The sequence below is a fragment of the Solanum dulcamara genome, chromosome 11, assembly GCF_947179165.1.
Source record: "Solanum dulcamara chromosome 11, daSolDulc1.2, whole genome shotgun sequence".
NCBI classification, from domain to species: Eukaryota; Viridiplantae; Streptophyta; class Magnoliopsida; order Solanales; family Solanaceae; genus Solanum; species Solanum dulcamara.
Window position 1 is genome coordinate 55756764 of NC_077247.1, and position 13447 is coordinate 55770210.

Consider the following 13447-nt stretch of genomic DNA (forward strand, 5'->3'; position numbering starts at 1 on the left):
CACACGGAGGAACTGCTATATAATGACGATCTACAAAACAATCTATTGTTACTACTTCTTCAAATCATGCAGAAATAATAGCAATTCATGAAACAAATAGAGAATGTGTATGGTTGAGATCAATGATACAGTTCATTAAAGAAAGATACGGCCTGAAAAATGATGTCAAAGTACCCACAGTTATATTCGAAGACAATGCTGCATGTATAGCTCAATTCAAAGGTGGCTTCATAAAAGGAGACAGAACGAAACATATTTCACCAAAATTATTCTTCACACATGATCTTCAGAAGAATGGTGATATTGATGTACAATAAGTTCGTTCAAATGATAATCCTGCAGATTTATTCACAAAGGCATTACCAACATCAACTTTTGAGAAGCTAAGATATAAGATTTGAATGCGTCGTCTCCAAAATATCAAATGAAGTTTTCATCAGGGGGAGTAAAATACGTGTTGTACTCTTTTTGCCTTAACCATAGTTTTTTTTCCACTGGGTTTTCCTGGTAAGGTTTTTAATGAGCAGCACTCAAGACGTATTACCAGATGTGTGTATTTTTTTTTCTTCACTAGGCTTTTTCACACTGGATTTTTTCCAGTAAGGTTTTAACGAGGCACAATATTTATGGATATTTTCGATAATTATGTATATTATTTCTTGTAAAGTTTTTTGAGTCACATTTCACATGGACATCCAAGGAGTGTTAGAGAATTAGTGGTTGTCCACTTTATACTAGTGGAGGGCCCACTTAAAGTGGGCAAGTTGCCCACTATATTTTTTCTCTCCCTCCGGCTATAAATTGCCCGATTTTGGCAATAAAATGGGACATACACAGAATTATCTTCTTTCTCTTTTCTCTTATAATTTCTATCTCTTATTAAATTGTGACGTTAGTTCATAACATTTACTATAATATCATAACTGAAATTTAGTGTTAAATCTTGAAAAAAATTGAGAATTAAGTAATTAATGCTAAAAATAAATTATAATAAACAACAATTGTCTTTTTTGTTGATAGGTTAAAAATGAAAAAAGGAAGTAGTTTACTAGCAGAGTACTTCTATTGTTTTTTGTATACTTGTACTAATTTTGTATATTTAGTTTATGTGCAGAAGTCTTTTCGTTGTGAGCCCAAATAAATTTAAGGTATCGGGTATGCATTTCTGAGAACCTATTATTGAGAAATTCATTAGATATATAAAAAAAACTCTTTGTTGGAATTCAGTACAAAGTAAGTTCTTGATCTAGCGCCTAGCGGCTGAAATAGGACTTGTTTAAGCTTGTTGCCTTCCTCTGGTTTCAATTCCCCTCACATGTACACTTATAATAAAGTTTTAAGTAGAATATCACTAGTTTTGCTTCGCCTTTCTTCCGTTGTGAAGTTGGACATTTCGAAGGTTAAAGATTAAAGAGTTTTTCCAGAGGCATGACCTCTGATGTAATCTTCTCTTTCTCACTATACATAATTCAAAACTTCTTCCTATATGAGAGATCATGAGTTAGTTTAAGTCGGTTTTTCTCATCCTTATTAGTTTTTTCTTCATATTGAAACAAAATCTTAGGTGAGGGGGAGAGCATAAGGAAACGTGAAAAATAACTCAATTTTGTTGGGTTTAATTTTCAGATGTTTCGTGTTACACGTACTGTCTCTTTCTTATATATCACTCTTTACATTTTGCAGCGTTTTAAAGTGAGTAACACACTATCATTTAATATATAGCTTTAAAAATGTTCCCAACTTGAACAAAGAAAACCATTTCATAATGTTTTTGAATTCTTAGGAAAGTTGAATAGTAGAACGTTTACGAGATCTTTTAGATTAATGAAAACGAATGCACCACTTGGTAGCTAGTTATGCGGGAAAAGACATTTTCTTTGATCTAAAACCTCTGTTTAATTCTGCGCCACAAGGAGGTAATATGCAAGTGTCACTTATTTTCTTCATTTTTAAGGAACTTGTTTTCATAGAGAAAATGTTTTGCAAAATATTTTGACCAACCAAACATGAAAAAATTGAAAAATATTTTCTGAAAAATATATTCCTTTCATACGGAACACACACATAGTTATTCTCTTTCTACCTTAAGAGTTCACTGTCATTTTTCAGCCAAGCAAGCATTGTTTGGTAAATTGACATTCTATTTCAGACATCCATAGGTAGAATGATCAGTTTGGTTTGGATGATTTGGTCTGATATGAATCAGCTATGTTTTTAAAAAAAAACGGTTTCACTATACGTATGGTGATTAGCAGAAAGTTTAATTTCTTGTTCCATTCCCATATGAAACAATAGAGCATATTGTTTATGGGAAGGCAGGGTGAAACTTCTGAAAGAAAAAGGAGGAAATATATTGTTTAAGAGATTATAAAGTTGTCAACAAGCTGAAGAAGAGTGTAGTCATTCATGGTAGAAAATACATCCCCGGGAGACTCGAGGATTGTTACGATATCTTTGAAGATAATGCCAAAAAAAGGAGTCTCACCTGCACAAAGAACTGCGCAAGTTCTACACTGGTGTTATTATTAGGAACATTTGCTAATTTTATTAAACAATCCTCCCAAAGGCCACAGCTAGCAGCCATTAAAAGAGATTATTTGGGGATTACCAACTCCAACTAATACAACAATATGCATCAAACAAGACGCTGCAAAAACAAAACACAAAATATCAACCATACACTAGACACTTCAAGCTTTTATTAGATCCTGCAAGAGCAAGCCACAAATTCTTCAGTGCAACACCAAACAATCTGGAGGCACATGTGAGGCCACTTGCGGACCAGGAGAATCTGGAATTTCCTTCTCTGGGTTGATGCTTTTATCCTCCACTGTTTCTTGCAAGTCAGCTGCTTCAGAAACATACCCCTTCACTTCCTCAAATCTCTCCTCTGATAAGGAAACCTCAGAAAGAAGCTTCCATGCATATTCCTCTGATGCATCATTGTAATCCTTTGTTCGCTTAAGCACTATATGTCCACTAATTTCCCACACAGCAGGGTTCATCTGAGTGTCGAGGAGGCCTTGGTCTACAACTCCAAGTGCTTGCTTCTCTGCATAACACTAAACAATCATCCCAGAAAAAGGATGATGTAAGCTCCTTCACCATCAGAAGGAATTGTAAGCACAAGCCACGAAATATTCTATTTTCAACATGAAAATCATGTCACATACCATGCTATTCTACTATAACAGATACTCGGTTGAAACAAGTTTAAATTTGAATGTTTTGAGCTTCCTCCGCTACAAAACTAAGTAAGGCTAAAATATCAAAAGGTGAACTAATTACTTTACTTAGCTGAGGGTCCATCGGAAACAACCAACCTCTCTACCTTCTCAAGGTAGGGGTAAGGCTGCATACACATCACCCTCCCTAGACCCCACTTGTGTGACTACACTAGGTATGTTGTTCTTCCTAGCTATAATATAGGTGAAGACCCTTTCTCTGTTGCAGTCAATGACAGACACTGAGCATCATGGGAAAACCAATCTTATAAGCACAGGACAAGACTTCCTAATTTGGAGGGGTACTAATGAAGGTGCTTACAAAGTGGGAACTGCATGCAGAAGGTTAAATCAACCCAGTCAAATGCCAAGGATTTGGCCTTGGAAGAATATCTGGAAAGCTAAGACACCTCTCAAGTTGCTTGTTTTGTGTGGTTGTTGGCTAGAGAAGCAGTTCTTACAAAGACAATTTAATGAAGAGGGGAGTTCAGCTATGCCCCAGGTGCTTCTTTTGTGGTGAAGCTGTTGAGACAGTTAACCATCTCTTCCTGCACTGCAAGTTTACATTACAAATCAGCTTTGGAGATTGTTCCTGAGTCTCAAGGACTATGCCTGGGAGAATCACAGAAGCTCTCCTGAGCTGGGAAGAAACAGGTACCTTAGATGCTATGAAAATATAGTGAATAATTGGAAGGAGAGGAACCTAAGATGCTATGAAAGTATAGTGAATAGTATGGAGAAAGTCAAATTGAATTGTATTTTGACCTTATGATTTTGGTGTAACCAGTTGTATTCCCATGATACTGTCTCTATAATTGATGTTTTAGATTCTCTGTAGTCACAAGATAGTAGATCATAGAATACTCTTGTAAATATGGTTTCACTGCAATGTGTAAACCTTGTTTCATAAGGTGCTTGTCTTTTGCACCTTTAGGCTTAGCTGAGGTTTATGCCGCCTTGTGCTTCTAGATGTGTGGCTTTTGGGACTTTTCACCAAAAGAAAAGAGCAAACTAATCAGCAAGCCCTAGTCTGCAAACCCTCTATCTATACTAGTATATGTACCCGCACAACTAGTTACACCAAAAGAAAAGAGCAAACTAATCAGCAAGCCCTAGTCTGCAAACCCTCTATCTATAACTAGTATATGTACCAGCGCGTTGCACGGTTAATTGATGAAAATAAATCAATATATAAGCTTAGTTTATTGTCTAAATTTGACAATAATAAATTTTAGCATAATTTTTTTGAGAAATTATTTAAAATCATAAATACACTCACACAATCCATATTATCCTCTTGTTAGAATAATGAAGATATAGAAAAAGTTAATCGTTAGATTGAAAAATAAAATGTAGCTAAAAAAGGTCCTATGATAATGATAATGCTAAGCATAAATCACTTGAATATCAAATTGTAGGCATGCTATTCAAATTTTCAAAGTTTGTCTTTCAATTTTTCTAAAAATCATACATCAATTGTATGATATTTTTTTAAAAAAAAATCATACAATTATATGGTATTTTAGTACTATATAATTGTTACATTTGAACAATATTTTTATAAATTTATTTTCAAATCTATTTCAGATAACACATTGAACAGATAATGATATATTAAAAAGATAATATTATAACGTTTAATTTTTATTGCAATAAAAAATTATTAAGAAAATAGTCAAAATTAGTGAGAAAAAACTTATTGCATATGCACAAGTTATCAAAATTTTAGGAAATATATTTTTATAATTATTGTTATCATTGGGAGGAAATAACAAATTTCAAAGTAAAATTTTTTCTCCAAATTCATCATCACTGTATAATAATATTTTTGCTTAATGTGAGTACTAAGTAGATAACCTTTGTTCAGTAGAAATATTCAACTCACATTTATTTTATATGAGATTCAAAAATTTATGCTTCTATCTTACATACCCTATTAGATATAACTATATTTGAGTCTTGAAAAATAATTGATATGCAAAAAAACATACAATAGTACTTTCATCAATTATGCTAAAATCGCAAGTGGTATTTTCTCATGAATAATGCTATAGAAGATAATCTTTTTGATAGTGTCATTAGATTATTCCGATTATTCTATTACTTTTAACATCAGTAATGATATTTCTTCGAATGTAAATACTACCTTAATAAAGTAATATTTGAAGCTCTAAATAATATAAAATTTGAATTATTCTAGTCCAAGAATCCTCCAACACATGTGATACTTGGGCAGAGATTGTACCCCTATGTAATACTCTTTCCCGTATCTAATATAGCAATTTGGCAATATATACTATCGAATAAAAATCACAAACAAAGCAAAAATAGATGTTAGGAATGAAGATTTCCTTTAACTTTTTCACTGCCGGTGAATCGAGAGTGTGCAGATATTTTTTTACTCTCTATTGCTCAGTTGGTTAAGCACCTCCACCCACGACCGGTAGGTCCTGGGTTCGAGTCACACTGGAGGAGAAGTGTGGAAACACTATAAATCCTCCAAAATGGGGGGTAAAAAAAAAAAAAAAAAACTGTGTGGATAGTTTGTGGAAAGTGATTATGTGATGAGGGAAATGAGGAATGGGAAGTTACGCACATATAGTTGAGAATTTGTGGGTGGTTAATTTTTGTGGGGTCTTTTTCTTATTTTATCTTCTTTTTTTAATCTTTTTAAAAAAAATAACAGATCTCTTTTAGTAGAAAAAAGAGGGGGGAAAATATACTGAAAACACTTCCCCATCCCATGTATTGTGCAGTTAGTGTGCATTATTTTTGGTTAATTTGTTTTTCTATTAAAATATTTTTTAAAAACTGAAAAGTTAAGTAAGTTCGTGGTACTGCCATGAGGTAATTAATTTTTTTAATCAGTTTTTTTTCTAGTATTTGCAATTTTTATATTTATTTTTAGATTTTAAATTAATTTTAATAATTCATAAATTATGTTTTTTGTAGTGATAACACGTAGGCGTTTTAACCTCTCCTATATATATATATAGATAGATTTTGCTAATCATAAATTCTATTTTTTGTGTTTTTGTTGTCGTAGTTTTTTTTATGTTTGCAATTTATAATTTTATTTTCAAATTTTAAATTAATTTGATAATTATAAATTTTACTTTTTGTGGAGTTGACAAGTGACAATTTTTCCTATCTTATTATATATACATTTTTTATATTTAAAAAAATAAAAAGAAAAAAAACTAACCTACACAACACTTATCCCATGTAGAACAGTTATTTTTAAAAAAAAATATAAAAGAATAGGGAAGTGTTATATTAAATGTGGTAACTTTCTAATTTTAAAAAGAATAAGTTTAAAATATATATTGATTTTTTAATATTTTTAAGTTGAAAATTACTAACTTATACAGATTTAAATTATTTTAAAATTTAATTTTTAAAAATCAAAAATTAAAACTGCCTAGTGGCAGATGCACACAATAAAAGTAAAAAAATGAGTGGTTTTTTTCTTGCACCCACGTTCATTTTTATTTTTATTTTTAAACTAATTTTCTTCATATATATTAGAAACAAATAGCTAATTAAAAAAAAGTAAATATTAAAGCCACATTAATCGGAAATTTGTCCGTAGTTGGATCGGCAAATCGATAAATCCCTTCGCTACACTCGACTTAAAGGCACATACGAACTCAAACAATTTAGAGAGAAATTTTTGGAAAAGGTCCAAATTATGCAATTTTGAAATAATTACATATTTTTAAATAATTAATCAATAAAGATAAGTACTTTACTTTTAACTTTGGTAACTTTTTTTTTAGTGTTTGTAATTTTTATTTTTATTTTTAGATTTTTAATTAATTTTAAATATTTAAAAAATCTATTTTTTGAGGTGCTGACATGTACGCGTTTTCACCTCTCCTATTATATATAGATAGATTCGATTGCAGGTTGATTAAGTCAACGTTAATCTAACAATGTCCTACTCAGAAAAACCAAGTTCTTGAAAAATCTCATCTGGGATCTATATTTTGCCAACTAGTAGCAACCAGAGAGGAAACACACAGGGTTTAAATATAAAATGGTCAAGATACACTTTCTTCAAAGAATAGGGTAACAAATGTGAGTCATTGTTCGTGTTGCAGGCAAGTTGCTTTGGTGCTTGTAGAAAAAACTTCCTCTCTGGAGAACCTAAGTTAGTTTTAACAGGAATACGATAAATTGCCATGGACTATCTGACGTGACTCACTTAATTAGATGCTCATATTTAAGAGAGCAAAAAACTTACGCATCTGAAGCCTTTATCTATTTCCTCTCCCTCTTATCTATCTCTTTCAACTGTAGCTGCTGCATTGGCAACACCAATAGCTGGTGCCCAAATGCGTTGTCTATTTATTCTCTTCTTTTCACTGTTATGTTTCCCCTCTATCTATGTAATTTTTCCTGTTCCTCCTTTTTCCCAATTTAAAATCATTTATTCTGTTAATTTCTTGGGAAAAATGAGTCCTAAAAAGGCATTTGCATTGCACCATGAAGCATGCAACTTGCCCAGCCACCCTTGCAGTTTTAGCTTTCAACCATTGACTTTACCTATGTACCACTGTTTCCCATCGCCACTGTGTTCCATCCTAGAGCTGGCAATGAGTTGGATCATTTATATTTCAGTGGTAAATATGGATTTCAGTCTATTTTTAACCAAATAAAATATGGGTATCCATATACGAACTCACTTTTGTAATACCATAGGAAGGTGCGAACCCCCAAGGGTTTTACGGCCGGGAAACGCTTCAATCGTAGATCTACCACATATCCATTTGTTTGGCGTTTTATATTTTTGTTAGACTTCTTTTCTTTTCGTAATTCGTTTTCTCTTGAAATCCATTTTTTGTTACTTTGGAGGCTTAGAGGATGCTTAGAATGAAGAGTTGTAGCGCAAGAACATGTTAAAATGAAAGTAGAAGACTCCATGTGGAAGACTACTTGGAGTAGGGAGAAAGAGGATATGCTATACAAAGAGGCTATTCTTAAAATACAAGCCCTTGTGCCTAAGAAGACTAAGAAGGTCATTATTTCATTAAGGGTATTTTTTATCTAGCTTAGACTATACAAAGTTGAGGTTGCTTGCTTGAGGTTTCCTCTTGAGGGTCATCTTAAAGATAGATTTCGTGTTTGAGGAACCGTTCCTCTTGTGTGCATCTTCATATATTTGGTGCTTTTTTGGTTTATTAATTGAAGGTTTTAGTTTTCTATAGCTTTAATTTTCAATTAATTCCTTTACTTGTGTCTTCCTTCTGTCTTTATTTCTTGTTCTTAGATTTAGGGTTTCTTCTGCCATATCGATATAGCATCACGTGTGGACCTCCTTTATGACTTGTTTTTATTTTCTCCTTTTGTGTTTGCATTAATTTGTTGTTTTCTCCCGTGATTTTCACAAATTATTAAATCTACAATTTTTTGGTAGAAAAGATAATTGTATTAATATACTACTAAAATTATTAGTAAATCCATTGTTCAATGTCTCTGGGATATACAATTTCACTTACAACCATTGACAAAAAATTGTAGTCATAAAAGGTTTCAAATTTTTGACTTTAGGAGATTAATTTTCAACCAAATCACCACCCTAACTACAAATGCACAAGTAATTGACGAACCAACAGGCAATGAAGTTACATCAATCCTATTACCACCTTGTCAAGTATCACTCTAACAATTTCCTCATTATAACCCCTTCCAACATTCATTATAATTTCATCTATATTTTTTTCCAACTTTATCCTATTTCCAATCCCTAGCCCATAGAAATCCATCAAGTAAAATTCACTTCCTACAAATGTGCATAGATTTGCAATCAGCAGGTATTAGCTATTAACTAGAGATGCTCCAGTTGCATCTTAAAGATATTTATGCATTTCTCAAAGAACCTAACAAGTATTCATTAAAGCTTCTCAATAGCAGAGATGACAAATTCCATGACTGCACGAATTTAGACAACTATTTACCTGGGGAAACAGAAAAATCTTCTTTCCACACTGAGCAATGAGAATGTTGAAAGGGATGTTTTTATTCTGAAGGGAGATGCAGGAATTGACAACAGCATCAGACAAATCACGGACGGTACTTCCATTTCCTCCCTCAAAAGCAAAACCTCGTACGGGATAGTTTAATAACTTAGAAACAATCACTAAAGCACCACCCAGCCCCTTCCTTGCCAGTATCTTCCTTATTGGTGCTTTCTCAACTGGAAATGGCACTGACAAGTAATATGCCTGTCAGGAATGTCAACAGGAGAACATCATATAGATAGTTAAGTCATGCTAATCAAATAATTAGAAATTATTTGCTTAACCCATTACCTGGAAGTGGAGGTGGTTAATGGTAGCAAAAGCGCCCAAACTGTTATAACCTACCCTAAAGAAGGGATCTGCCACTTCTCGGGCAAAATGGAGAGCAATTGCAAAACTATGATGATCAATTCTCTGAGGTAAGCAATCAAGAACTCGAGGTATCAAAAGCACGTGTCCATACTCAATTGGGCTCACCTAAAAAACAAGATTCATAAGCCATAATGCATCTGATAATAACTATAAGAAGAGCACCAGAGCACAATTTCCTTACGTTGATAGCAACAATACTAGGTGAAATACCACTGTCTACTCTCATGCCCGAAAAGTAATGGGGCTTGTAGTCGGTGCTTGGTTCAAACCTGAAAAGCACTTCTTCCTGGCCCACTTTGGTAAAGTTGAATTTGTTCTCATCAAAAAGCTGAAGAACCTTATCAATGCAAAATTCTGTTGGGCGCTTCTTTAGGTGGCGCCCCTCATTCAGCTGCGCAATAAAACCATATTTCCCCGGAATAACCTTCGACTCACAGGTTGTCACATCATATCGAAATAGTCCCTGGCTCATCCGCTCCTCCCATAGGCCCAACAGCAAATTGTTCAAGAATGATATCTGACACTCCTCCTCAGGCAAGGTATGACTATCATTTTCAATTGGCTCATTGTCATCATTCTTGAATGCATATAGCGGAAGCATAGAAACTGAAATCAAGCAAGAATAATGGATATAAATAAAAATTGAAGTAACTACAATCCAAACCTTACTTTTAACACGTCTGACTTACCGAGATGTATCTACTAAGAAACAAAAGTGGGGTATATCTAATAGATGAGCAAAATCACTAAAGGTGCGCGACATGCTCTTGGCTTCATCATAAAATACATGCAATTTGCTTATTTCTGCATTAAGGTACATGAAACGTGGATATTTTTGCCTCATACTTTCAACAAATCTAAGATGCACCACGAGGTTACATCAATTCTAAGCAACACTAACACCACTAGACTACAAGTTTACCATTTTAAAAAAGCAATCAATATAGGGCTCTCAGAGTGTACATTCATCTATAGCTATACACATTCATGCTTTCAGATGCGTATCTACCATTACACCCATGGGTTCAATTGAACTCATATCTTTCGACGTGGAACATAATTTTATTGTCAAAAACTATTAAAATTGTAAAAAAATAGTAGACATGAACCCATAACATTAAAATACAATGGGTTTAACCCTAAAAATCTTGAAATTGAACCCACAGAGTTTAAATCCTGGATATGCCTATGCACATTTTTCCATGTATGAATTTACCACACATTAAAAACTGGCAAAAGCTGAATTTACAGAACTCTTTCCTTATATTGCCTGCTCAACTCTTACCAAGTGCTACAATAATTTGTTAACAATTATCACTCCTAATAACACCCCACCCCACCCCCCCAATTAAAGAAACTAAATCAATTACAAGGATAGCAAAATCAGACATATAGAAACAGGCCTCCACAGAGGGAAAAAACTTTCAGAAAATTCGATTTGATTCACAGAAAAACATATGTTCCCAAAGATAAAGATTTGAAGGATCGAACACAAACCAGGAATGCAGCATTTTCCAAGGCACTTGCGGCCACAACCTATGACGTTACCTTCGAGAACATCCTCTTGGTAGTTGGAAAGCAGTGTCGGCACCCTCTTTATAGTCAACATCGCTCCTGTTCTTGGATGTATAATCAAAAATACAATTCTTACAAGAAAAATTAGGAGGAGGGGAAAGAGAGAGGAAGAAGTAGACCGCCGCCGGCGAGGAAGAGGAGATCGGAGGGGCAACCGCCTTCAGCGGGTGAGGCACCCCTACCGCCGTGAGGGGAAGGGGTCCGGTGCTTATCGTCCACCAGAAGAGTTGGATTAAGGGTCAACACTTTGCGTTGATGATGAATTGTTAGAATACAAACGAAAGATCCAAGAAGAGCCGTGATTGAATTTGTAGGATCAACGAAGAACTACTTGGGAAAGATCCTTCATCGATGATTTTGAGGAAGATGTTTTTTTTTCTGGAATTTTCCAAGAATTTAATGGGTGGTGGTTGGGTGGCGTTTGGTGCTCCGGTGGTCTCTCCTGAAGAAGTCTTTGGTCAATCAGTTCCTCTGATTGGCAGCCTCCCCAACTTCATATAACAATCCCTTACACCTTGTTTGGATTATTTTTTATATTTTTTTGGGGTAAATGAAGATCATATTATATTAAATACTCCTTATTATATAGAGAAAAATAAAACTATAAAAAGGGAGCAAGTGTATGAGACATCATATTACTACGTACATTTATTAAGTTAAAAATTGCACCAATATTTATATATAACTGTTATCATCCAAGCTTAGGGTCTAGACATGACATAGCGAATGAGGAATCCGAAAGTATCTCAAACAAGCCTCTTAGCATTTTTTTAGCTTTTCATAGGTAATGACAATAAATAAACAAGCGAAAAATCATAATAGTAAATATTCAACTTACATATGTCCAATAATACCTCTAATTTTTAAATTTAACGGGGCTAAGACAATTCTCTAGCTCACCCTCAATCAAAATAGAAAGAAATGTTATAGTAAGTTTCTAAAGATCTCAATATATCATAAGCTAGAAAGATAAAAGAGTATTATTCCCGGAACATGGGAACTTACCAAAAGTAGCCTTCAAACGAAATCTCAACTACCCACGTGGAGGAGAACGAGGAAGAGCACTGGTCCCTATATGGTGATATCATGTAGTCAAAAGAGTATGCATTAGTACTTTGAATGTATTAAGTATGTAGGCATGCATTACCAAGTAAAACATTTATGACATGTATAAGGTAAAGTACATAAATGAGTGCATGCATGAGTAATCAAGTAGATATCATTTAAATCATACATGTGTGGATATATATATGCATGAGTAATCATGTAAATAGCATTTGAAACGTTCATTTGTGAGAAAATGACTATAACCGACATTAAGAACATGTGAGCTATTACATTGAATCCAACATAACCCCCTACGTTGGCCGGGGAGTCTACTTGCCTAGGGTAGAACTCCGTCAACTTTACATTCGTTCTTTTACTTTAACTTTAAGGGCTTTCATGGATCCATTTGCCTAAGCCTACAAGGGCTCCTATATTGGTACATAGTTAATGAGACAAGGGGTTGCTACTAGGATTCCCTTACCGAATCCTACCTCAAAGCCTCATTCGGTGTTAAATCAATCTCATGAAATAATTTAATGCTTCAAAATAGTCATAAAATATAGCTTGAGAATTCAAAACATCACATTCGATGGAATAACTCATTAAAACATTTAGTGATTCAAATATGCAAGAATTGTCCTTATAGCATAAAGAATCCATCATTCATAGCATTTCATCATTCTTTTATTTTATAAAACTCTTTTTTATCATATACATTGCTTTCATAAATATTTATTTAGAGTCAAAGCTTTCACGTCAAACTTCATTGAAAATATAGTAAAAGTAGGTGGGTTTAAATCACTTCAACTTTCAAACATGTGTGTAAATGAAATTATGCATAAATACTTTGAAATCCATTAATTAAAAATCATACTTTAAACAACCCACCATGAATTTCAAGAACCTTTAAAGAGATAAATAGAGAAATTACTTACAAACCATCAATTCATACATATGAAAATCTTTTTGCATCAAAATAGATCAATAATCATTAGTTTAACCATAATTCATGCTATTAAGTATAAATAAGAATTACCCATAAGAAAATCTTACTTGAAATCAAGAGATTTAGTTGAAAGAGTTTTGAACTACATAGGTGGAAAAAACTCATGGATAAACACTCATATAACTTAGAGTAAAGCTTAAAAAGAATTGGAAAAAAATAAACACAATTTATCATATAATCAAAATATTTTAGGTATGAGA

General features: G+C 33.4%; 1 protein-coding gene across 2 annotated transcripts; it reads right to left on the reverse strand.

The window, feature by feature from the left end:
* Positions 1 to 2403: 2403 nt before the first annotated feature.
* LOC129874859 (GDP-L-galactose phosphorylase 2-like) lies at positions 2404 to 11674 on the reverse strand. 2 transcript variants are annotated; one of them, XM_055950235.1, is made up of 5 exons: positions 11168 to 11674; positions 9801 to 10225; positions 9539 to 9724; positions 9185 to 9451; positions 2404 to 3062 (listed from the first exon to the last, which is right to left on the reverse strand). In XM_055950235.1, exons 1-5 carry the CDS (start codon positions 11226 to 11228, stop codon positions 2733 to 2735), a joined length of 1269 nt encoding a protein of 422 aa, XP_055806210.1. In that variant the 5' UTR covers positions 11229 to 11674; the 3' UTR covers positions 2404 to 2732. The 2 variants fall into 2 exon arrangements, with proteins under 2 accessions (XP_055806210.1, XP_055806209.1); XM_055950234.1 differs by having other exon boundaries at positions 11117 to 11674.
* Positions 11675 to 13447: the final 1773 nt, after the last annotated feature.